This window comes from Rhinopithecus bieti, unplaced genomic scaffold (assembly GCF_001698545.2).
Source record: "Rhinopithecus bieti isolate Rb0 unplaced genomic scaffold, ASM169854v2 scaffold_3527, whole genome shotgun sequence".
Classification (NCBI taxonomy): Eukaryota; Metazoa; Chordata; class Mammalia; order Primates; family Cercopithecidae; genus Rhinopithecus; species Rhinopithecus bieti.
In genome coordinates, this window is record NW_016804488.1 from 894470 (window position 1) to 919917 (window position 25448).

General features: G+C 40.2%; 1 protein-coding gene across 1 annotated transcript in view; it reads left to right on the top strand.

The window, feature by feature from the left end:
* ABCA13 (ATP binding cassette subfamily A member 13) overlaps window positions 1-25448 on the top strand; it is a 503546-nt gene that overhangs the window by 298070 nt on the left and 180028 nt on the right. The window contains 3 exon segments of the mRNA XM_017868548.1: window positions 5420-5669; window positions 17200-17289; window positions 22077-22146. Of these exon segments, the coding sequence (XP_017724037.1) occupies window positions 5420-5669; window positions 17200-17289; window positions 22077-22146 (410 nt within the window).

The following is a 25448-nucleotide window of genomic DNA, read 5'->3' on the forward strand; positions in this document are numbered from 1 at the left end:
TAAATATATAATCAAGTATATATAATTATATATTATATAAAATATATATAGATATATTTATACCAGAACAAAGATTGAAGAGTACCCTATCTAACAGGGAAGAAATTATCTGTCCAAAATGTTCAGTGTATTCAGGCTTAGCCAGGGCTGGAATTCAGGCATCCTAATGGTAGAGTGTGTGACTTCCCCTGTGAGACATTTACAAAATTAGTACCCATCTTAATGGTGTCTGCCTATTGAATTAAAAGTACATTTCCCAAGGAAACCTGTAGTACTGTTAAGGTTTCCATGCAGCTCACCTGATTCCATTTCACTGACTTGGTGAGACAGATACAATAATTTATGTCTTTTCATGTCTGCCAATTATTCTGAAATCCAGCATTATGACTGGGGTTAGCAGAAAATAGCCCTCATACCCTTTCTGTAACCAGCTTAGCACGTTTCTGTCCCATAATCCATGTCTTTGCATGAGATTTCTTCTATTTATTCACACTCTGGTTACCCTCCCTACCTGTCACAAACATCTTTTTATTTTTGAATTGTTGGCATTGGCCAACTCCTTGAAGAAGCTTCCTCTTATCTGACATTATGTATATTTCACTGTGTTGTTCAGGTTTCTCTGACATTTTTTTTTTTACTAGTTTGACTCTACAAGACCAAGAACTTCTCGAAACCCTTATTCAAATAGTTAACCCAGCACCTAGCATAGCACTTGCGCTAGTAAATACTCAATTTAATTCCCCAAATTTAACTCCTTTCACAACCTCTCTTGAACTGGATTTATTTATAAATAAATGAATCTTTTGATCTACATTAGTTCAAAGATCCATTTCAGCACTAGAATCCTGTAACTCACTGAACAGAGAATTATACTGTTTCTATCTCATAAAACCATGCTTTATTTCCTGAATAAGTGTACAGTCTTTACAAAGTGATTTATTGTTTACAAGATGATTAAGTGTTCAGTGCTGAAGAAACCCAAAAAATTGTGAAGATTAAAGGAGTCATAATCTCACCACAAGAATATAAAGCTTTAAGTAGGTTATAAAATACTTATATACCACCTTCACTTTTTAAATTAAAAGCTTCCATTTTATCAAATGGAATGTAGGGTTTATGAATTATTGGATAAAATGCAACTTTACACTAAAAGCATAATATCAAAATATTGATTTTTACAGTTTAATAGTAGTAGTTTTAGCAAATTATCTTCATTCTATATGTATTACTTTGCAACATTTTTCATCTGATATATGATAAGTATTTTCCTCTAATTTCATATGTGATGTTTTAACCCTCTCTCATTTTTTGTTAATACACGCTGTTAATACCTGGGTCATATTCCCTCTCTCACTCATTTTACTGAGCCACCTTTCATGTTCATTTTTCAAAAGATTATGTAATTTCATCTTAAATTGCTTTATTCACTCACAAAATGTAATAAACATTCTCTATGAGTATTTATCTATACTATTATCTTAAGCAGATTAGTATATTTTACTACATCATTGTATTGTCATTTGTTCAGTTAATACCTACATATTAAACATTTTAAGTTGTTTCTTGCCTCTTGTTATTATATTCTTTTTTCTCTTTCATTTCTTTTTCTGTTTCTGTTTCTTTTTATTTTTTTTTTGGAGATGGAGTCTCTCTCTGTCACCCAGGCTTGAGTGCAGTGGCGCGATCTTGGCTCACTGCAACCTCTGCCTCCCTGTTTCAAGTGATTCCCCTGCCTCAGCCTCCCAAGTAGCTGGGATTACAGGCATGCACCACCAGGCCTGGCTAAATTTTGTACTTTTAGTAGAGCTGGGGTTTCACCATGTTGGGCAGGCTGGTCTTGAACTCCTGACCTCAGGTAATCTGCCCCGCCTCGGCCTCCCAAAGTGCTGGGATTATAGGTGTGAGCTGACAAGATGTAACAAATCACCTGGCTTATGTATATGATGAAATGTTATTTTTTATAATAAAACTCTTGTATTGAGATTAAGCAAATCAAAGGTGATCCATATTTAATCTTTACTATATTGATGAATTTAGATACTAAATTATTGCTTTAGATTGCAATATTTACATATTGGCTATTTTGTAAATCTTTTGTTAACTGTATATTCATGAACATTGTGTGCCCATTTTCCTTTGGAATATTCATCTTAATTTTATTGACTTGAAAGCATTATGTTTGCTAAGCTTTATTTTAAAATCTTGAAGAACACTTGGATGAACTGGGTAGTGTGGAGATCATGTTCTTGGATGCTTGCTGAGACTTTGATATTTAAGCTGTTTCTCATAGGTGTTAACGTTTGAAAACTTGCAACCAACTGATCAAAAAAGAAAAAAAAATTCTTTGGACATTCTTTCCAAGCAACAGGGTAAATGGGACTGCATGATTATGGATGAAACTAGAGTCCTTGAATATAATTGCACTCATAAGTCAAAGAAGGCAATTCATAACAATTTGGCTCAGCATTTTAATTTCGTCTGTTAAATTATTCATGCGAATACTTTCATGAGTTAAGCCATGAATATTTGATTGGTGGTTGATTCATAACCACAAACTATATTAGCCCTTTATTTTTCTCATTTATGTCCAATTAACATATATGGGAAGGTGGAGAAAATTTATTCTTCTTAATATGAGAAACATCTTTCCCCACAGAGTTATTGAGGCTGTCTGATGAACATTTACTATGACTCCAGGTCAACATTACGCCTGTTCTGGCAGTTTAATAATTGTTCTAATAATAATTTTCATTACATAGAGGGAAAATATTACAAATCTCTTCTTTGCAAGTGAGGAGATGACATTCAGAGAGGTTAAATAATGTTCCAGAATCCACATGATATGTTGGTGGCTGAGATTAGATTCAAATCCAGCATTAAAAAATTGAATGTTCCCCACCCCACAGTGGCTCTGATGATTGTTCTCAATGAGCCAGGTCAGCGTGCACGTAAATCACCACTCTCTGAGTCTGCTCTATACCTTCTCTGTTACCAGAGTAAATTGCTGAGTAGATATCCAATACCCATTTAGTCATGTCAGTTTTGTATCACTTAACAAAAATCTCTTCTGTCAAATAAACAGGTATTTACAGCCATTTCCCTGCTGTACACAAATATGAGAAAGTGCACAGTTTGGCAGACAGCTAAGAATGGGTGGCTAGATGTAAATGTCAAAAGCTGCTACATAAAGGCTAATTTGTGGGTTGTGACATCTGGTAAACTGTGGCTATTCAATTCCTTTTAAGCCTGAACAAAGTATGGCATTTTACCTTGTCAGAGAAAGAGCTTCTTAGTCAAAGGACTGTGAAGATATCAAGTAATTAAATTATCTCAATAATTACTTTTAGAAATCCTCAGGGATGGGGCATCCAAAACATCCCAGTTTTTAGGCTTGAGTTAGCATAATTCATTAGATAATTCATACATATATATATATATATATATGTCAAATTTAGTTTAATGACATACTTTTTCCTAGCAGTATAATCTCTCTATATGCTGACTTAATAACTGCTTTATGAGAGCTGTATGTGGCTCACCATTGATAAATGCATTAAATCAGTGGTTCCATAGCCTGGCTGAGAATTTTATCTTCTGGGAAGTTATAAAAACACATTTTTAACTCTGAGTCTCTGGAGATTGGGATTTTTTTTCTGAGATAGGGCCTGGCAACCAGCATTTAAAGTGTTCCCTGGTGAATCTGATAGGCAGCCTGGTTTAGAAACCACTGCTTTAACCACCTAATGCCTCATCCTCATTAGAACTTTACTCATTAAAATTAAACATGAATTTGCCTTATAATTTGGAAGTCTAACATGTGACTCAGCCCAAGCAACTTCTGGGTTTGAAAGTCTTCTGTCCAGCACAAACCCTGAAATCCTTAAAAATGGGTGTGCGGGTCTTTCTTGTCTTGGTTTCTGACCACCTTTAACTCTCATCTCCTGCCACTTGCTACACGTATGTGCCACATTCTGCTCCCTTGCTATTCACAGAGAATGACAGGCCTATTTCTACCTCCCTGTTTTGATCTTTAGACATCCATATTTTCTTTTCTGCCTGTAAACTCCCAGGGTTCTCAAGGATTCCACCTGAACGTCCGGGCCACTGGTCCTGTTTCTCTTTTTCCTCAACATCCCAAGGACTCACTCCTTGGTACTGACTCTTTCCAGCCTGACACTTTGTTACACTGTGCTGGGCTATTTCTTTACATTTTCATCTCAACCCCTATGTTGGGGACAGAAACCAAAGAGCCCAGCACCTGCACACACTGGGCACTCAGTAAATATCCCAAATGAAGGAGTTTTCTCTGATATGCATTGTTATCCCCATGACGCCTCTACAACTCTCTTCTCAGTGCTATGACAAATGATTTCTCTTTCACATGGTACAGCTTTAAAAATGTTCTCTTTTGGATCTTCAGACTTGTTTGCTGCTATTAACTATGTTTCAGTTTGATATTTGTGAGCAGTGAAATCTGTTTAGTACATCTGTTCTTTATAAGACTGCCTTTCTTGTGAAATAGTTTGTACTGGATTTTCTGGAGTACTTTAGAGTCGATCACTGGGAAAAACTATCACCACAGCTGATTGATCCGGGTGAGTCCTGCTTTGGACGTGGTTTAAGACTGCAGTCCATGGGCTGCGTCTGCCTCTGCTCCCAGCTTCTCATCCTCACAGTGGACAGAAAAGCTGCTCTCCATAGCTTGTTTGGAACGTGCAACCTCAACTCCAGATTTACTGAGATTCGCTGGTAGAGGCCCCAAAGGATCACTCTTGAGGGAGCGTGGCTGGATGATCAGCAGATCAGTGATGCACAGCTCACGCTTTCCTTTCGAATTTTGCTTGTGGACCGCTCTGATAGCTGAGGATGTTTTCACATTCGCTGTGTCCCGCAGAGCAGGGGAGCGGGAGCAGCGAGGCCCAGGGGGCAGGCGCCGGGCTCTCCTATGCCCTGCGGGGAAGTGGAAGGCGCGGGGAGCAGGGATGGTGGAACTGAGGAAAAGCAGGCCGTGGGGTTATTCCCTGAATGAATCCCGAGCCGCACGTAATCTGGGGTTTTCCCAGGAACGACCTGGAGTTAAGAACAGAGAGGAAAAAAGGACTGTGGAAGAGGGGAGGAGGAAGCAAAGGGGCAGCGTAGATGTGTCGTCCAGTCTAAGCGCAGCGGAGCGCACACGCCCTGCTCCTGCCACGCGTTGCCCCGAGAGACTTCCTCTTGCATTTCAGGCTTCCCGCCTAAGGCCCAGTTTCCGCACTTTATGTGTGCATAAAGGGGACCCTCAGGGGAGCCCTGATGGGGTGGGCCTGTGTGGCATTCCCATGGCTGCGTGATGCCGCAGGGCCACTGAGAGGGCAAGTGAAGAAGTGCAGTCACTTATGCGGAACTGACCCAGCCGCCCTTCCTCCCGCCCGTCTCGCAGGCGGCTCCCCAGCACGGCCCGCACCTGTGCGGGGCTTCCCTCTGCTCCGTGCACAAGTGGCGGCGCTCCTGGCCTGGAGGCTCCGCCACACGCTGCGCGCCGGGAAGAGCACCCTCGCCGACCTGCTGCTGCCAGTCCTTTTCGTGGCCTTGGCGATGGGCTTGTTCATGGTGAGACCCCTAGCCACCGAGTACCCTCCCCTCAGACTCACACCTGGACATTACCAGCGGGCCGAGACCTACTTTTTCAGGTAAGTTGTTTTCGTTCCTTTATGTCAAGGTGGATTATGAATTGCAATAGCTTTGACACTTTTGAGAATTCTAGATAAAAACTTGAAATGTAAATGTTTTCATTATTTCCGAGGTCTGAATTCACGAGGAGATCCTTGGAGAAACTCTTGCTCCTCTCAGGCTGTCTCAGGGCAGGCGCTTAAGGCCAATGAGGCTGCTTGGCCTCCGAATATCCTGAGCCTCTGACCCCTCCTCGTGGTGGCCGAGTCCCTGCGCGAAAGGGCGCATGTGGTGACCCGCTGACCTGCAGAGGGCCCGCACGCCCTGCCCCACAGGAGGGCTGGATAGACTCCGGAATTTTTAGGATTCTAGAACATATTAGATATATGTGGTATATTTCACAAGGCCCTCCACAGTTGTTTCTGGGACAACAGCCCCACGGTTGTACACTCCTCTCTGACAGCACAGACGAAATGGAAGCCCTAAGCCTCCCCAGGCCAGGGTCAGTCGAGCAGGATCTGTTGCCGGTGCGTTCAGAAGAGCCTGGGTTTTTGCCACCAAATGAATTAACTAAAGAACTCAGAGCTTTCCGGGTTGCAGATTCATACACAAGGGTTGGGGACCTAAAATGGAAACCCATCCCCTAAGTTCCTTTGCCTTAGTTTAGCGGGCTCCTCTCTAGATTCGGGACAATCTGTGCAGAGTCAGGGAGGCCCGCCTCCTGCCGGACACGGTCATGGCTGTGATCCCAGACATTACTACATTGAACATGCAGAATCGTCTTCAAGGTTGCTATAATTTTTCACAGTTGGGATGGGGAGACAAATGACTGGTTTACAACTGCACAAGCATACTGGCTAGGCTTTTCATCATGAAAACAACTAAGAGGACAGTGTCCTGCTTTTGTCAAATATATATGCTTATTAAAATAACCAGCTAATCTCTAAGAGCCTACTAATATTTGTGTAATTTTTGTAGTGATGTGTAATTTGGAATTAGATTTAAACAAATACAGGTACAAAGTAAAAATCTATGGTAAACTCTTCAGTTTGTTCCCTTCTTGTCACACTCCTTAACTATAAAAGAGCTGTCACTATTTTGAGTCTTTTGATTATAAAATATGTTTCTTGAAGAAAATAATACAAAGCACAGGCTAGCCAAAAAATAAAATAAAAAACAATCACACGTAATTTTACCAGAGATATCTACTGTAAACCTATTGGGATAATCTGCCGCATGATATACATAATACTTGTATCTACATGCATTTGTGTTTTTTTATCACAATAAGATTACACTATAATACCCTATGCAACTCTTTTACACTCCATAATATTTTTGTATCTCTTATTTTGTGTATCAGTACAACCACTTTACTCATGAAAACTGCAGTACCCTGACTACTGAATGATTCTTTAGTCATATGTTGTTGGAGGCACATTAATTTATTTAAACAATCTCTTTTTAGGGGCATATAAAGGTTTATTTATTTGTTTTTATTTTCCTATTATAGGCAATGCTGTATAAGAATCTTTGTTTAGTTAGATTTATGTGACTACTTATTCTTACCATCATACATTTCTGGTAGAATTTTGGGGGGCAAAGGCATCAGTATTTTTATGGTAGATATTGCCAAATTACCCTTATAAATGTGTGCCAACTAACAGTCTTACAAAGTCATTGATTATTTTCTTCAACAGATATTTATGGTGCACTTACTACATGCTAGGTACTGTTCTAGGTGGTAGTTATATGTGTAATTAGAACAAACCAAGACCCCTAGTTTAGTGGGAGAAAGGAAGTTCAGTTCTCTAAACTCCAACTAATAGTTTTGATAGTCCAAACCTGATATTTCATTGCTTTATTAGGCAGCTCTTTGATTACTATTGAAGTTGAATATTTTCAAAGTTTTTTGGTTATTTAAAATTTTACTTTACATGTTGAACATATTAAGCATCATCTATATGTGTATTTCCACATCATATTTTGCTTCTAACTGTCTTCTCCTTCACCCTCTCCCCTCTCTCGACTTTACCTCTTGTCTTTTTCTTCTGAGACTGTTGAGAATTTCTCTACATGGTGTTTATTTCACTGATACCATTTTCACTTGACTTCAAATAACCATTCACTTTCTCTACTGCATTATTAATTTGACGAGTACATTTTTCATTTGAAAGCATTTTTCCTCCTCTCCCAGTATTCATTTGTTATCGAAGTAATGCACTTCAAAATTATTTTGAGTCTGAGAATTAAGATATTTTAATATTTTCTTCTAAGAGTTGCTATTTTAAAGTAAGATATTTGTTTGTTCTAATTTTTCATAATGTTACTTAAATTATGAAACAGAGGCATTCACATATCTGGAGGTTTATTTTCTCATCCTTACAGAGGAGTCCTGCCTGCACAGGCTATAGAGTACCTGCTCCATCAGTGACTGCAAGTGCCCCACTTCTAATGGTTAATTTCTGTCTAAAGAGAAAGGAATAAGCTTACATTTTCTCAGTTTTTATTTTAGTAGAATGGTAGTTTAGTTACTTATGAGGAAAAAGTGAAAAGCTACCAGAGAGCATCCACATTGATGGAACATTTTCTTGCTTTTTGCTATTATCAGTAATGTTTGCAGTGATAGTCAAAAATTAGTGGGGCAGAAGAACAACTATCATCATTTTATCATTTTATGGCCGCTGTAACTGCTCTTGTTAGGAACTCTCCACTGACATTCAGGACTTTTCTTCTGCATACTGGATCCTCTCTGAGTGTGTACCTTGATTTCTCTGAAGACAACCCCTGTTGTTTTGCATTTGTATTAAACTTGCCTCTTTCCACTTTCAAGTGTCCTCGTATGAGTGATAAATGGTGTGGCCATTCCTTCTTTATTGAATCTGAGCGCCATGGTCTAAATCTTGGCACAGGAATGATTCACAAAGGGGCCCAGATTTTCACATCTCATAGTCCTCCTGACTCCCTGTGTACACAGGCCACCCGTGGTCACTCAGCACCCATCCTTGCTGCTCCAAATGTGGGACAACCACATTTTATAACATCTGTGAACCGTCTCCTTGGGAAAGCATATAGGATTGCCATTACACTCCCTCACTTTCTCCTTAGGGTAACTCCCTGTTGATAGGTGCGTAATTCAGGCCTGCATGTAGCTTTCAAAAATCATGAATGCATTAGCTTTGTGCTGATTTGGAAGGTACATATAAATCTTATCTTATTAGTGTTCTGATAATTCTCAATAGAGCCCCATGCTTCTAAAATGTTAGAGTTGAGAAAATGCAATTATATATCTACATTAAATTCGCTAAAAATTTCTTGCAGAATACAAATCTTCATAAAAGCACAAACCAGAAGAAATGCACCAGAGAGGTTCTCTTCTACCTGAATCCTCCTACAAATGAAGGGGACAGATGACACCCCCCCAGCTTATAGAGGAGTTGAGCATCTTGGGCCCAAACAAACCTGGGGCTTTGGCAACTCAGTCTCCAGTGGTCTCCAACTCACATGCTTTGGTGGCCAGGTGGGGAGTGAAGGCATGACATCCACAGGGCTGTAAAGATGCTTGTTTTGTGACCAGACCTCCACAGCACATTGACTTTATAGACTGTGAGGAAGGAGAAGAAGTATGGAGCATATCTGTGCTGGTTTGGGGTCTGGTCAGCCATTCATGACTCAGGCTTCTGACTCAGTTTTATTCTGAATCAACTTGCTCTCTGACTACTGTTTTAAGAGTGCTCCAGAAATTCTCCCTCCCCACTAAGAAGTGTGAGAAAAGGGTGGCAGGGCCTCTGTGCCTGTTCAGGGTGGAGGAGAGCAGCACAGGGCAGCCCCAGAGAAGTTAGAGGAGGGTGGTGCAGTTCTGAGAGACACAGTGTGAACACAGCTGCGCCTGCTTGCAGACATCTGAGGTTGGTAAGACCTGACGGACCTGCTCAAAACCTTGAGCAGCTCCATTTTGTCCAAGGGATGATATTGGCACATCTTAGCATACCCTACAGGTCCTCCTGGTGCCTCTGCAGCCTCTGCCACTCCCTTTATCTCATTCTCTGAACTTCAGAATGACACAATCATACATGATGTTGCTGCATCTCTCCCTGTTTAAGGAAATGGAAACTACCTTCCTCTTCTCAGTCCTCTGCCACTCCCACTGTATACACTCTAATGTTCCCAGCAAAATAAGAATACTTCCAAAATCTGGCTCAGATGCCCCCTTCCAGGGATCCTCTGTGGCTGCTCTCTCAACTGAATGTCTGTCATTGTTGCATGGATGTCACTGTGGCTTAACTTAGTGCTGGAGATTCTTGCCTTCCTTCCTTCAGGGAGACTTCCTGGAGGGTAACGATCAAGCCTCCTTTATATCTGTATCTTTAGTTCCTGCCAACATGTCTAGAAATGGTTACTTTCATTAAATCCTTGTTAAATTGAAATACTCAATGAAAATGAAATGTACCAAAAATGTCTTCCAGAAATTAACTTGGACAGGCAGCAGACAAACAAATGGAGCATGGAAAGACAGCTCTCTACACATTAATAATATAGAATATTTAGACTCCATGACCTCATCTTCTGGGATGGGGCTCTTAGTCCTTACTAGAGGAGATGCTCCTAAATACACTGCTAAGTTCACTGCATTAGAAAAACCTGTGGGTCCTCCTTGAACATAGACCTGACCCTGGCCCACTGTCTGCTGAGTTTGTTCCTACCCCAAACTCTCTCTCTTTTTCTCATAGTTCTCCAACCAGAAAAAGACCTAGAAGGAGCAAGTGTAGGACTCCAAGTCCTGGTTGCTATACCAGTTCTTTAAGAACCCAAGAGGGCCAGTGGATGTATGTAGCCAGTAAGTGCCCACTGTCACCATCTCCTTCTCCTGTTAGCATGCCAGCAGAAACTGGGTGCCATTTTTAGTTTTCTAGGGCTGCTATAGCAAAGCGCCGCAAACTGAGTTACTTAACAGAAATGTATTTTCTCACTGTTCTGGAGGCCAGAAGTCTGAAATCAAAGTGTCAGCAGGACCATATCCTCTCTGAAGGCTCCAGGGGAGAATCCTTCCTTGCCTCTTTAGCTTCTGTGGCTGCAGGTGATCTCTGGCATGCCTTGACTTGTGGCAACATCACTCCAGTCTCAGTGTCCCATCTTCACGTGGCCTTCCTCCTGCCTGTCTCTGTGTCCACATTTCCCTCTTAGAAGGACACCTGTCATATTGGATTTGGTACCCACTCTAATTCTATATGAACTCACCTAATTATATCTGGATAAACTCATTCCAAATAAGGTCACATTCTGAGGTTCTGAGTGGGCATGACATTTGGAGGGAAATCATTCAACCCACAGCATTTCCTCCAACGTCTTCCTTAACAAATACCACTAAACTTGACCAATCTCTTGGCCACTTGCCTATAGTAGAATCTCTTGGTGTTCTGTAAAACTCACGCTTTTCTGTTATATGTAGAAGGATAACAGAAATTAAATTAATTGAAGACTGACAGTGATTGTTGGTGTATGTTCATTGGTGTTCTGTCATCTCAAAATCATCCACCAGGTTTTGCAAAATGGTCACTGGGATGTGACAAATGTATCCTTGATGAACCAGTGATGTTAACATTCATAGAGAACATCTTCAATTATTTACATTCTTCTCCCCATATATGTACAACTTCCTTTTATGTATGTGGCATCTTTATCACGTGAGATGATAGTGACTGCTTCACTTTGTTTCAGTAATTCAGTGAGAGGACGAATGGAAAGCAATTGGACAATTGTTTGGAAGAAATACAATGAAAGTTATTTTTCTTCTTATTCTTAGTAAATACTAGGATGGACCTAATATATCATCTGTGCTTCTGAGTGGGATGGAGAGGATGTAGTACACTCACTAGTAGGCTCTTGGAAGCCTTTTTTTCTGGCAGAATAACATACAAAGTGCTGGCTGCCTCTCTGATCTCATTTCCTGGTTGCCCTCCCCTCGTCTGCAAGGTCTGCCTTCACACCAGGCTTCGTCCAGGTCATGGAACATCAAAACTCTGGACTGACTTTGCATGTCTGGTTGGACACCCCAAGAACATTCTTCCTCTCAGTCATGGCACAGAAGCTGCCTTCTCAATGCAACTCACCCATGGTCCCTTTACAGTCCAGTGGGAAAAAATAGATGGTAAACAAAATAGCTGAAACTAGTTGCTTGACTTAATTATGTATACATTATATGGGGACAAAGTCCAGCACTGAGTAGGCGTTTTTAAAATGTTTACCCATGACTGAAGGTATATCCTTCATGCTCTACCCAACCATGCATTTAGGATGTACTTCAGGGCCCCTCACCCTGGGTGAACTATTCTTCAGCTCGACCCACCTGAGATTCAGTAATTTGTGAATTGCTGTTAGTCATACCTCTTAGTGGGATGAAATTAAAAAAAAAAAAAAAGAGAGAGAGAATCCCTGATGACGACATTCTCATTGTGAAGAGAGTGAACTCACAGATGTTGGGTGAACTCCTTGGTTGGCACAAACAGGACCCAGAATCCATTTCAGGCCTCCTGGCTCTAATTCTCATTCCACAAACACTTACAAGGCCATAAGTTCTATCCTCAGAAAGTTTACAGTCTAGCAGAGAAATGGTCTATACAAACAGATGGGCAAGTCTTATAGGTAGATACCTGGTGCGGGGGTTGTGCATAAGCCACATGAGATCTGTTTGGGGTGTCAAAGAAGGTTTGTTAAGGCTATGCCCCCTAAATTGCTTCTTCTGAGATAAATAGGTGTTTTCCAGACATGGAGGAGAGAAAGTTTCTTCTCTCTTACTCTCTCTAAAGGAAGAAGTGTGAGTAAATGTGAAAAGTAATGAAAGAAGTCTAGCAGAAACCTTGATGGTTTCTGGCAGGTACCATAAGGCATTCTAAGGAGAACTGACTTTATTTTGCAAACACAGTGCAGGGAGGCATTAAGGAGTTCTAAAATCTGGGGAGTGATATGAGGGGGATTATTTTTGTAGCTTCCAGGTATGAAGTCTGATTTGAGCAGTCTATCTGAGTCTCTTCCACTCATAGGTGACTTTTTCTGTCTGGAGTTGTGTAAGATTTCTTCTTTATCCTTGGAGTAAAGGATTTTTCCCCCTACTGTTTCCTCATCAAAACTGCGGATTTAAGTCTTTTTTCAGTTCAAGGTAGTTTTTTTTTTTTTGTTTTGTTTTGTTTTTGGTAATTTTTTTAGGGGGGTGGGTACGGGATGTCACTTTGTTGACCAGGCTGGAGTGCAGTGGTGTGATCTTGGCTCGCTACAACCTCCACCTCCTGGGTTCCAGTGATTCTCCTGCTTCAACCTCCCGAGTACCTGGAATTACAAGCATGTGCCGCCCCACCTGGCTCATTTTTGTATTTTTAGCAGAGACGAGGTTTCACCACGTTGGCCAGGCTGGTCTCGAACTCCTGACCTTAGGTTTCCTGCCCACTTTGGCCTCCCAAAGTGCTGGGATTACAGGCGTGAGCCACCACATCCTGTCAGTTCAGGGTAATTTTCTTCTATTATTAATCTAATTTCTTACACCTATTTTTCCTTTACCTCCTTTTAGAATTCCTATCACATCTCATGTTAAGGTCTTCCAAATCCATCTTTTAATTCTTTATCTTTCCTTGAGGATTTCTTTTTCCTTTTTGTCCTCCTTCTGTGTGGCTATTTCTTATACATCACTGTTTGTATCTATACAGTGGCTATCATCTTACTCAATTTCTACCTCTAATATTATCTTCAGGAAGCCATTCTTCTTGGTTTGAGAAAGTCCTGTGTAGGCATGTGCTTCTGTGGTTTTTCTTTTTTTGTTTTTAACTTTAAAGTGTGTATTCCTGCAGCACCTTTATTTTTCATAAGTATTGGCATTGTTTGGGTTTTTCTCTGGTTGCTGGGACCCCAGGACATGTGTTTGTTATTGCTGTTTTGACAGATCAGATAAGGATGTTGCCTATCAACTAGATGAAATTCCAAGTCAAAGCGCATTTTCCTATGTAGAGCAGCAGCTGGGCTGCCAGTAATGTCTGTTTTGTTCAGGGAGGTGGGGACATTTGCTTCCTATACTCTGTCTCATTTAGGAATAGAAGGCATCAGCTCCTTTAATTAAGCTTTTTCTTGACTACTGAGGTTCAGCGAGAGAGGGGAGGCTGAGGTCACTGGAGATTTGCAGGTCTCTGAGGGGCACACTTCCCAGAATGGGTCCTTTCTGGTCCTTTCCCCTGGATGCTCTGCTCCTGTTCTTCACATTGCATTCATATGTGGCCTGGCCTGTAGGGATGATGGCCCTGAATTTGCTTGGCCAACAGTAAATCCCACAGAGCCCAAGACCTCACCTGGAACCAGAAATTTATCAACACCAAAAGCTGGTTAGATCAGGAGGGGTTGAAAGATTGGAGGTGAGAGTGTAGGGAAGGAAGGAAAGAAGGAAGGAAGGAAGGAAGGAAAGAAGGAAGGAAGGAAGGAAGGAAGGAAGGAAGGAAGGAAGGAAGGGGAGAGAGCAGGCTGCTGTCTTCCCAGATGCCCCAGTGTATCTCAAGGTTGGTTTGATCTTCGTCTAAATCAGAAGCTCTGTGGGGACTTGTTAACCAGGAAGGCCCATTAGGAGTGTGCATTTGTTCAGCCAAGCTCCTTGGGTCACTCTGGTGCACATTAAATTTTAAGAGATGATTATTAGAGAGAGTGATTCCGTTTACGAACTTCCTCGAGAATCAGGTAGTAATTTTCAATTTCTAGAGTCTAGTAAGGACAGATGTCAAGTGTTTCTAACACAGGGATGTACTTTAAAATATAGCCGGGAGTTTGAAGGCAACAAAAGAGGGATAGTTTAGGAAAAAGCATTTGAATTTTGTGGTGACAAAGATACTTTAAAAAGAAGCTTGTATTTCCTAATTTGTTAGAAACCTGAAGGCTGTTTATACAGAGGTCACACTGCCTACTTAGGACACATAACTTTGTTGTAAATTGCAGCATGTTCCACTGTTGTGTGTTTTTGGCCATAGCTGTAGGAAATTATATTAGGACAGTTGTAAACCATACGAATATTTTAAAATCTTTATTAAATTTTATGCAGTGGGGAAGATAGTGTTTTACTATAAATACTTATTCTGGATTTGGATGCCACAGAGGTGTTTTCATTTTAAGTTTCTCTGGAAACAAAGTCCTCCTCAGCAGAAATATAATACTAATTTGATGTAATACATTGCAATATCTTTTCAATTAAATTTTGTTTTTGTTTGAATGGTAAGAGTTCAGAAAGGGCCAGATTTAGGGAAGTAAAATAATTGGATAGAGATTAAGGATGAGGTCATTGAATTCAGTGTGTTTTTAACATATCACAACTTGTTCAACACATCATTTATGAGACCCTACTGAGTTCCAACACCTACCCTAAGCATTGTGCCTTTTCCTCAAGGATTGTTTCATTCCAGTAATGAGAACAAGGGTAAGCCTCCAGTTCAACTCCAGTGAAGATGTGTACCAAGGCCACCAGGCAGGACAAATGGAGCAGAGGAGGCAGGGAGGACTTGTCGTGGAATCGGTGTTCCAACCAAGGTTTCCAGGTCAGGCTGGAGATGGCTTCCAATCAAGTGTCCAGGATGTTGGAGATACTGACTCAGAGGGATCAGCACCCTCAAAAGCAGATCTGCCCAATCAAACAGTGGTTCTCCTGGGCTGGGCTGCGCTGGCTAGGCTGGACTGGGTGCCGTGTTCAGGAAGAAATGTTGAGCAACAGGCCCTAGGATTGTGGAGGGATTCAAATACTATTTCAAGATGCATAGGTAACAAGAAGCCATTGATAAATTTTGAGCAAAGAAAGTATCAGATTGGTATGTTAGAGAGCTCAGTAAAGGAATTAGAGAAATTGGGAGTCTGTAATGTTCCATTCTATATGTAGGGTCACAGGTCACACTGAACAGTAGCCTAATGAGAAGTTTCTTCTCATTCTGAGCTTACGTTTGTTCTTCAGGACGTGGTTGGAAACTCCTACATTTCCACCTCAGATCTTTCTACATTTTAATGCTCATAGCAATTAAGAAAAATATTTTGGGCTCATTTATTTATTGTCTGTGAACAAAAAATTAGAGAAATCAGTGGTTGCAGATTACTCTGTGGTTGCTTACATTTCTTCTTTCTTTTTTGGAATTTTCACTTATAAAACTTTTTTATTGCTCACAATAATTGTACATATTTATGGGGTACATGTGATATTTTGATACATGCATATGATGTATAATAACCAAAGCAGGGTATTTAGGATATCTATCACCTCAAATATTTATAATTTCTTTCTTTGGGAACATTTCAAATCTTCCAGCTGTTTTGAATATAGGATAAATTGTTGTTAACTACAGTCACCCTACTGTGCTACTGAACGCTAGTACCTATTTTTTTTATAACTGTATGTTTGTATCTATTAACCAATCTCTCTTACTCCCCTATTCTTCCCAGCCTCTGGTGCTTGCATTTCTTCAATGTAGCTAGTATTTTAAGTTCTTTAAAAGGAATCATTTATGTATATTTGTTAATTTATAAAGAATTCTTTCCAAAAAGAATTGAGGTCACCAGGTATATCTATATAATCTATAATGCTGGTTATACATCATTTAAAAAATTTTGAGACAAGTGTTTGCAAAGATTCTTACTCAAAAGTATTTTATAAATAACACAATGTAAATTCTGAAAAGTAATGAATCTGTACTCTTTTCTAAATACCAATTTAGAATTTTAATTAATTAAATGAGCTCATTCTCTTTCAGTCCAATTTAGAAAATCTTAAAATGTCTTTTTCTCTACATTTTCTCAAGATTGTCTTATTATTGAGGTGTGAAATTTAATACAGGGTTTGTTTCTACAACTCCCCATAGTAACGTGAATAGTCTTATTGCTGATGGTGTCTTCAGTAAGGAAATTCAGTATTGGTGGTTTTGGCTTTCAGTAATGCTGCTTGAACTACAAATAGACTTCTGAGATGCGTGCCAGTAAAATTTAATGTGTACCTAAAGCACACATAGGATTCTGTGTTGAGGACCTCTTGTTAAGAAAATGTAGCTCAATATAGCTCACATATAGAAACCAAATGCTATTTCTTACTTTATAAATTGTTTTATTTCAGGACTATGTAATAGAACAAATATTCAGACCCAACTGGAGCTCCAACTTTAAGAGCATAGTTTTGCAGATGTTAATATATTAACACAACATGATATGATGTAGCCTTTAAAATGTGTTTTTAAAAACCATGCAAATATGTGAAAAATGGTTGTATTATAATATTAAGTGAAAATGTTAAGGAAAATAATGTACTGTGAATGCAAGTCTATAAATATGCATATCTGATGGCAAAACTACACTTTTAATAAATTTTCCAATTTTATTGCTTGTTTGGCATTACCATAAAAACAGTGGAAAATTAGCTTTATCTCACTTACTGGAAATCATTAGATGGATCAGCCTGACTAGGGCACAATGTGAGGTCAGCAGCCGGTTCTCCGTTCTCTGTTGGGAGCCACTAATAATCCCACATTGTTTCCTTTGTCTCACAATGAACAGCAGCAGTGCGGGCGACGACTTGGACCTCACCCATGTTCTTCTGCGGAAGTTTAGAGATCAAGATCTGCCCTGTGTAGATGTAAACCCAGACCAGTAAGTATCAGGTGCTCTCTGCAAAAGTGAACACTCCCAACTGGTAACATTGTAGCCTGGGAGGATGGGTTTTTCTCCATGATTGGTTATTTCATGTCACAAGTTTACATTATAATAAAAAATAAAAATTAGGCGGGGCGCGGTGGCTCAAGCCTGTAATCCCAGCACTTCGGGAGGCCGAGGCGGGTGGATCACGAGGTCAGGAGATCGAGACCATCCTGGCTAACACGGTGAAAACCCATCTCTACTAAAAATACAAAAAAATTAGCTGGATGTGGTGGCAGGCGCCTGTAGTCCCAGCTACTCGGGAGGCTGAGACAGGAGAATGGCGTGAACCCGGGAGGCGGAGCTTGCAGTGAGCCGAGATCGCGCCACTGCACTCCAGCCTGGGCGACAGAGCGAGACTCTGCCTCAAACAAAAAAAACAAAAAAAAAATTAGCCTAATGAGTAGGTTATTACTGAACGGGCCTTATGGGTATCACCACATAAAATGATCCTACATAAGCTACATAATTACCCCTTTTCTCCCTTGTACATGCGTGCTTTATATTATTGCAAAATAAATTAATAATTAATAGCATTCAATTTGTTTAATAAAACCCAAAGCTGAAAAGAATGAAGTAGCAATTAAGTCTGAATTATGTATTAGCTGTTATTTACTTTTAGAGAATACTTGTACATATGAAAAATTAATTATAGTTTTTTTAACTTAAAAGATTTAAAGGTCGGTACTGTACATCAATCTGGGGTGAATTACTTTGAAAATTATCTTTTTAGTGTTTAAGCATGGTTATTGTGACGACCTTTCTATGAAACCTGGATAAGGGAGGCCTTTCTGTATAAACACTTATTTCCCTCTTATTTTGCTCAATTGTTATATATTGAAGATCTACTACAAGTAAAGTGCTGCTGTAGAAACCAAGATTAATATGGAATATGGCCCTGGTCTCAAGGAATTTACAGTTCTGGGTAGAGCAAATGAGGCAAGTGATAAAAGCAATAATGATTTATTAAGTGCCAGAAGTGTATGTTTTTAAGTAGTAAATATAAAAATCTAACAATAATACAACATTGGCAATATGTTTTCTAATTTGTGTTGACATATTTTGCCCATTAGTCATATTGGTAATTAGTGTGAGACTGAAAAACTATTAATGTTCTCAGTAAGAAAAAATTAATAGATAATTAATTATGTTGCTTCACTCTAGTCTTTGCAAAACAAAGTAATTTATTTAACTAAGGCTTCAGTGGTAATGTTTTATTTTCTCCTCTCTGATGGAATACACAGGGTGTAAAATACATCTACCTTTGAAAAGTTGAAATGTAACGTAGGGCCCCACTGGGTCCAACCCTGGCCCAACCTGGGATCAAAGAAGAACCAGTCAGAAAAAGAAAAACATTCTTTTATCTAGTCCTTCTCCTTCAAGGGGAAAAAACAAAAGGTGGAATCAATAATTAAAGGACAGCAGAACATATTGGACATTTTGTTTGGACACATATTTTACTTCCAGTTCCTTTTACATGGGTTGCAATAGAGTCTCAAACTCTCCTCCTCTCCTCTCTCTGTTCCGCGAGCTCCTGCCCTTCAGCCCAGCCTGCAGATCAGCCTCATTGCTTTTCTCCTCTGTCCATTCTTCTTCTACCTTCCTGGATTTATGTTTTTGTGTTTTCCCTTTTCTTTGTGAAATCTACCTAATCTATCCTTAACTCATTTCTATGTTTAATCATTTCTATCTATTTTTGTGGTCAGCATAACAAAAGGCTAGGGGAGCGAGGTACATGAAAAGCTGCTGTGAACACTTGTATTAATAATAATTTATGTCCATGTTATACAAATAGGCCTTGATTCACTAGGACCCCAAATCAAAGCAAAAAGTTTTACTTAAAACCTGTAGATTTCCTTCTGTAAGTGCAAAATGTTGTTGAATTTGATGATATCTACATTTTACCTCCTTGGAAGACTTGGGCAATCACTTGATAATTAACTAGAGGAAACATTTAAAAATAATAGATTAGATTCTACTGATAGGTTGTTTTTCTGATGAGATACTCAACTCTGAGTGTCGACTCAAGGGTGCTATGTTGAACTTCTGATTTGTACCTCCCTGTCATACGAAGACAATGAAGAGCTCTACAAAAATCCACTGTCGTGTAAATCTGATCTAAAATATGAGTTTTCTCACAGTAGTAGGTGATGCATAATTTAAAATTTAAAATGTGTTAAAGTTGTCAACTTTTAGAAGCTGATGGGTAGATATACATATTTAGCTTCATTTTACAAGGCTTACATCTGGTGGCACTTCAGTGTCGAATTCTCCTCCTATTTCTAACACAAAATGGTCACTTTCCTCACCCATTCTTGTTAATGCTTTAATACAGAACAAAAGTGATAGCAAATCTTATATTTCTATCAAACTTAAAAGCCAAGTGGGGAGATGGGTAAGGTTTATTTTGTAATTAAAAGAAAGTTACTAGATTGCAGCGATATAATAGATCATCTCGGTACTCAGGAAAATCTAGAGTTTAATCTAGAGGGCTCATTATTAGCCAAAAGGTGGGATCTTTGGAATCTGTCATGGTTGGTGACAGATTCCCTCTGAGGGGCCTGTAAAGATGAAAGTTGAGGCCACAGATCAGCAGCATGTGCATACCAGGGATCATGATAGAGGGGTAATATGGGACCAGTCTTTCTCAATCCAAATCTCAGCTCCACTCTTGTTGGCTGTGTGACCCATGCAACTTGCTGAACCTCTCTGCCTTCCTTCATTTGCATACGTGTGCTCTCAGTTCTGTAGAAAAAACAGTCACCTCAACAGCAGGGTAGCTCTTGTGGAGAGCTTTTGTTCGTTTAAGGTAAGTTCCTGCCTCAGAAAGCGACTCTCAAGACAGTAGGTCCTTAGAGCTTCTGCCTCTCTCTTCAAGATTTAAAATGCACCTTAGCACTTTGGGGAAGCTGAGGTGGGCAGATCATGAGGTCAGGAGTTCGAGACCAGCCTGGCCAACATGGTGAAACCCTGTCTCTACTAAAGATACAAAAAAATTACCTGGGTATGGTGGTGCACACCCGTAATCCCAGCTACCCGGGAGGCTGAGGCAGGAGACTCTCTTGAGCCCAGGAGGCGGAGGTTGCAGTGAGCCGAGACTGTGCCATTGCATTCCAGCCTGGGTGACGGGGTGAGACTCTATCTAAAAAAAAAAAAAAAAAAAAAAAAAAGAAAAGAAAATGCATCTTAGGTGATTGAGAACTCCAGGCATCCCTGTAGTAGAGAGAGCTATTTCACGCAGTGTGTCCAAACCTGAAGGACCAAATGACTGGGCTCCAGCAGCCTCTCTGCAGCTGTGTCCTGTAGGCCACTTTAGGGAAATGCTTTGCTAAGTCAAAGTTTATTTTTAGATTCCTAAACTTTAACAGAAAGATTATGTAGAAACATCTGATTTCTCATAGATCATCCCCTCTGTCTCTCCCTTTTATGGACATTCACACAGCTTCTTAGTGAATCTGTTGGAACACAAAAGTTGTTGGAGGCTGAGAAGTGCTCAAAAAACTACCTGTCATGGGCCATTGTGTACCTCTCATGGACACGTAGTTTTACTCTATAAAAGGGAGCTAGGAGAAGAATAAGGGAGGATTTGGAAGAGAAAAAGAGGACTGACATTTTGAAGTCATATATTAAATTATAAACACTTGTTAACCATCATCTAAGGCATCTGAAAAAGAAAGGCCTGATGAGTTTCAGAAGTATAAATGGAATTATTTTTTTAAAGTACATATCAGATACAGTACTCTGATTAAATACGTAACTCCCTTAGGTGTTATTTCCATGTAAACTCTTAGGTTTCAAACTGGAGTCCCTGTAAGCTAGTCAGCCAAGAAAGTAGTGTGGAGAAATCTTTACATTATTTTGTTGTTTCAAAATTACATAGACATTGTACTTTGCTAACCTGGTTAATAGAAATGGCAAATTTCTTTTCACTGGGCCGGGCTCTCTTTAATTGGTGTTATCATACTGGCTTTCTCGTTAGAGCAGCACACATTTTGCATAGAGCTGGGATCTCGACAGCTGCTTCACCTCTCTGGACCCCACGTCTTCTTCTGAAAAGCAGGGCTAGTAAGGATGGTGGTAAAAATATCTTTTCCAATTTTTGAGTAATTAAGAGTAATTATCATTATTAAAACAAATTTTGATTTACAAATGCCAGAACAAATATTTTAAAGTATGGGACTCATAAGGAAATAGAAACAATAGGGAAACTGTGGATCCAAATGTGTTTCTGAACCACTGCTACAAATGGTTTTCATAACTATGTCTGTTGCACCATATTTCTGCAACAGAAAGTTTAATCAGAAAGGTTTAAAGTGGAAATTTAAAAATTGTTTTTCCTTAAGTGATGATTAAAGTACTGTGCCATGCCACAAAAAGGAATTAGCGTCTTGCTGTTTATTAATTGCTGCTTGGTACCTGGTTATGAGACTGGAAGCCTAGCCTCAGGTTCCACCAGGAGCCCTAGCCCCGCCGTGAAAGTCCTAGGGAGCCCTGTGATACACTCAGTACAGTGAGAAAAGTGAGTCCCATGTAATATAATGGAAATTCTGGCGTTGTAATAAAACATTGTCATCAGATTAACAGCTCAAGCTGTGAAAACAAATGTAAGAGCTCTGCCTTCTTGGCAGTAGGAGATGATTATCTTGTGAACTCTGTTCTAGTCTGATGGAACTCTCCCTTACAGAAATACAATGGCTTTGTAAATCTAAAAGATCATTCTAATTCTCTCCTTTGTTTTTTAGGATTAATTCTTCATGCTGGCACACACATCCCTTTTCTCACCCAGAATTCCAGGATTCATGTGGCTGCCTGGTAGGTCTCTGCAGCATTTTTGATCCTTTTAAATCTAAAATTCAAGTGAAAAAAATGAGTTTACTCCATCTATAAAAATGTTCATATTTGTACCTACGTCTTTATGACTTTTTGGTTTCCTGGATTAGCTGTTTCTGGGGAAAGTTTCATCACATAAAGTGAATATTTATAGAACACAGATGCTGTAGAGATTGACGGTGCCCCTCTCCTTCATTGCCTGCTGCCTTTGGTCATTAACATTCCCCTGGCATTCATTAAGAAAATGAATATTCTTCAAGTAATGATAAAGAAGCTAGAATTGCCCTATGGAAGGAAATTTTTCTAAATTTCAAGGCAGCATGACCTTAAGGCTCTTGCCGTATTTTTATTTGGGCTAGATATTAACAGCTAAGATGCCCCTTAGCTCTCTGACTATGGTTGATTCATACAAAAACATGTGGAAGTAGGTGTGCCTTCCTATTAAGGTGATTAAGGTGAGAGACATCACTGTCTAATTTGTGAAGGAGAATAAATTGAAATTTATTTGGAAAACTGATTGGAACTCATCTCAAAGAAAATCTCAGACTCTAATTAATAAAAGGCATAGACCTGCTAGCCACAATCAATAAGCAAGTATGAAGGCATGTCTAATTTATAGGAAAAAGGGAAAAGAAAAAATACATTGAAGTTAACTGAGCATCTATAATGGAAATGGCCACTTGGAGAACATGTTTACAGGGCTTTCCTATTTAGTGGCTCATGAGATGCAGTTCTCCTTAATAGTTGTCAACCTAAGGGAAGAAACTGAGACAAATTAATATAGGTAGAGAGTTTATTCGAGCCAAAGTTGAGGACAGCTATGTGGGACACACTTCCAAGTTATCTTTGGAAGTGCTCCCGAGAACAAAAAGGAAGCTCAAGTGCAATGGTCTTTTTGTCTAGGGTGTCAACTGAAGTTCTTTGTCTCATGGCCAAGGAAATCAAGGATGTGGACACACCAAGAGTGAGCTTACAGCAGAAATGTAGTAAGTGAAAGGAAGAGAAAAAACTCTCTGCTGCAGAGAGGGATCTCAAAAAAAGCATTGTCATTTTATAGTGAAGTGCAAGGGTTTTAATAAAAAAGTGAGTGGGGAAGGTGCTCCATTTATATAGGGCTCAAAAAACTGGTTAGAACTAGGTGTTTCATTTCCATAAGACGCAAATCCCCGGCAGTCCCCACCCCATCTGTTTAGTGCACAGGCAGATCCTTAACCTAAGTTACTCCATATTGCTTATCTCCTCCTACTGTGCATGAATCAGGGGCAGAACCCTTTTCATTAATCCATTTTCATGCTGCTGATAAAGGCATACCCGAGACTGGGCAATTAACAAAAGAAAGAGGTTTACTGAACTTATAGCTCTACATGGCTAACGAGGCCTCACAATCACGGCGGAAGACGAAAGGCACTTCTTACATGGTAGCAGTAAGAGAAAGAATGAGAACCAAGGGAAATGGGTTTCCCCTTATCAAACCATCAGATCTCATGGGACTTATTCCCTACCATGGGAACAGTAAGGGGGAAACCACCCCCATGTTCAGTTATCTCCCATTGGGGTCCCTCTCACAACATGTGGGAGTACAAATCAAGATGAGATTTGGGTGGGGACACAGAGCCAAACAATATTACCCTTCAAGGTGGATGTGCCTGGCCGAGGGTAGCTCTTCTTTTCTATAGTGTTGCAGGCATGTTCCAAGCAAGCCCCCTGTGCAAGCTTCCTTACGTGAGTATGTCCAAAAAGGAAAGGAATGTGCTCACTGGGGCCCACTGTACGTCAGTGAAACTTGCTGACTACACGGGAGGCCCCTTTCTGTGTGGGAATTCGTCTCTGTATCTATGTTTGCAGCCCGAGCTTTCAGGCTGCTCTTTGTTAGAAAATAAATGCCACTGAGGACCTTGAACATGAACTGTGAGATTTCAGTAATATGTGAGAAAAAAACATTTTACATTAAAGAGTTCCATAGTCAAGTAAGTTTCACAAATGTTGGATAAAGCAGGATTAAGCAGGTATCTTTGCCACAGCTCTTGTAAGAAGCTATTTGGAGATAATGAAATTGTCCTTGAATTGACAGTGGAGTAGATGCAGCATTTTCTGCAAATTTGACTGAATAGTCCTTCCCTTTTGTGGCACCAGTGTGTTTCGGGATGCACTTTGAGAAATACTGGACCACACGTTAGAAATCAGAGAACCTCAGGAGAGAAGGAGTTGAGGTGGAATTAATGCAATTCCTAAGCAATGGGTGTGGTTCCTCTTCAGGGCTGGCTCAAAGGAGATGTACACAAAGATGTGTGGAAGGAAGGCCTATATACCCATGGCTAGTTCTCTGGTCTTTAGTGTTCATGTTGAGCCAAGCTGACTGTGTTTTGCCAGAAGGAAAAAATATTTCTCTCCCCTTAAATACATGTGTGCTATCTGGAAGCCCTGGGTCTGCAAGGGCATGTCAATTTCCTCTTGTTTTTTTTTCTGGCAGAGTCTCACTCTGTCACCCAGGCTAGAGGGCAGTGACATGATCTGGACTCACTGCCTCCTCTGCCTCCTGGGTTCAAGTGATTCTTCTGCCTCAGCCTCCTGAGTAGCTGGGCTTACAGGCATGCACCACTGCACCCTGCTAATTTTTGTATTTTTAGTAGAGATGGGGTTTCACCATCTTGGCCAGGCTGGTTTCGAACTCCTGACCTTGTGATCCACCCGCCTCGGCCTCCCAAAGTGCTGGGATTGCAGGTATGAGCTATCGTGCCTGACCGATTTCCTCATGTTTTATCAAAGATGCTGTGGCTCTCTCGAAACCTACAAAAAAGTTCCATGGTTAGTTCTTCTGAGGATGAAAACGATTTGCAGGAGACACCATTAGAAAAGGCTCAAAGGGGAACAGGAATTGAGCTAACTCTAAAGAACAAACAGGGATTTTCAGGGCCTGAGCTCCCATGGATAACAACACTATGACCCAAAACATGTCATCGGGAGTGAGTGTGGCTTTATACAGAATAGGTGGAGGGCAGATTTGTTTCTTGTCGCTGAGGTAATAAATTATTACACAGTTGGTGACTTAAGAAAACATGAGTTTATTCTCACACGGTTCTGGAGGCTGGAAGTCTGAAGTCAGTGTCAATGGAGTGAAATTAAGGTGTCTGAAGACTCTTGAGGACAATCTGTCCTTTTCCTCCTCCAGCTTCTCTTGCTTCTGGCCTTCCTTGGCCTCTGGTGACATTACACATATCTCTATCTCCATTGTCACAGTGCCTCCTCCCTTTCTTTCTCTGTCTGATCCTCCTCTGTCTCCCTCT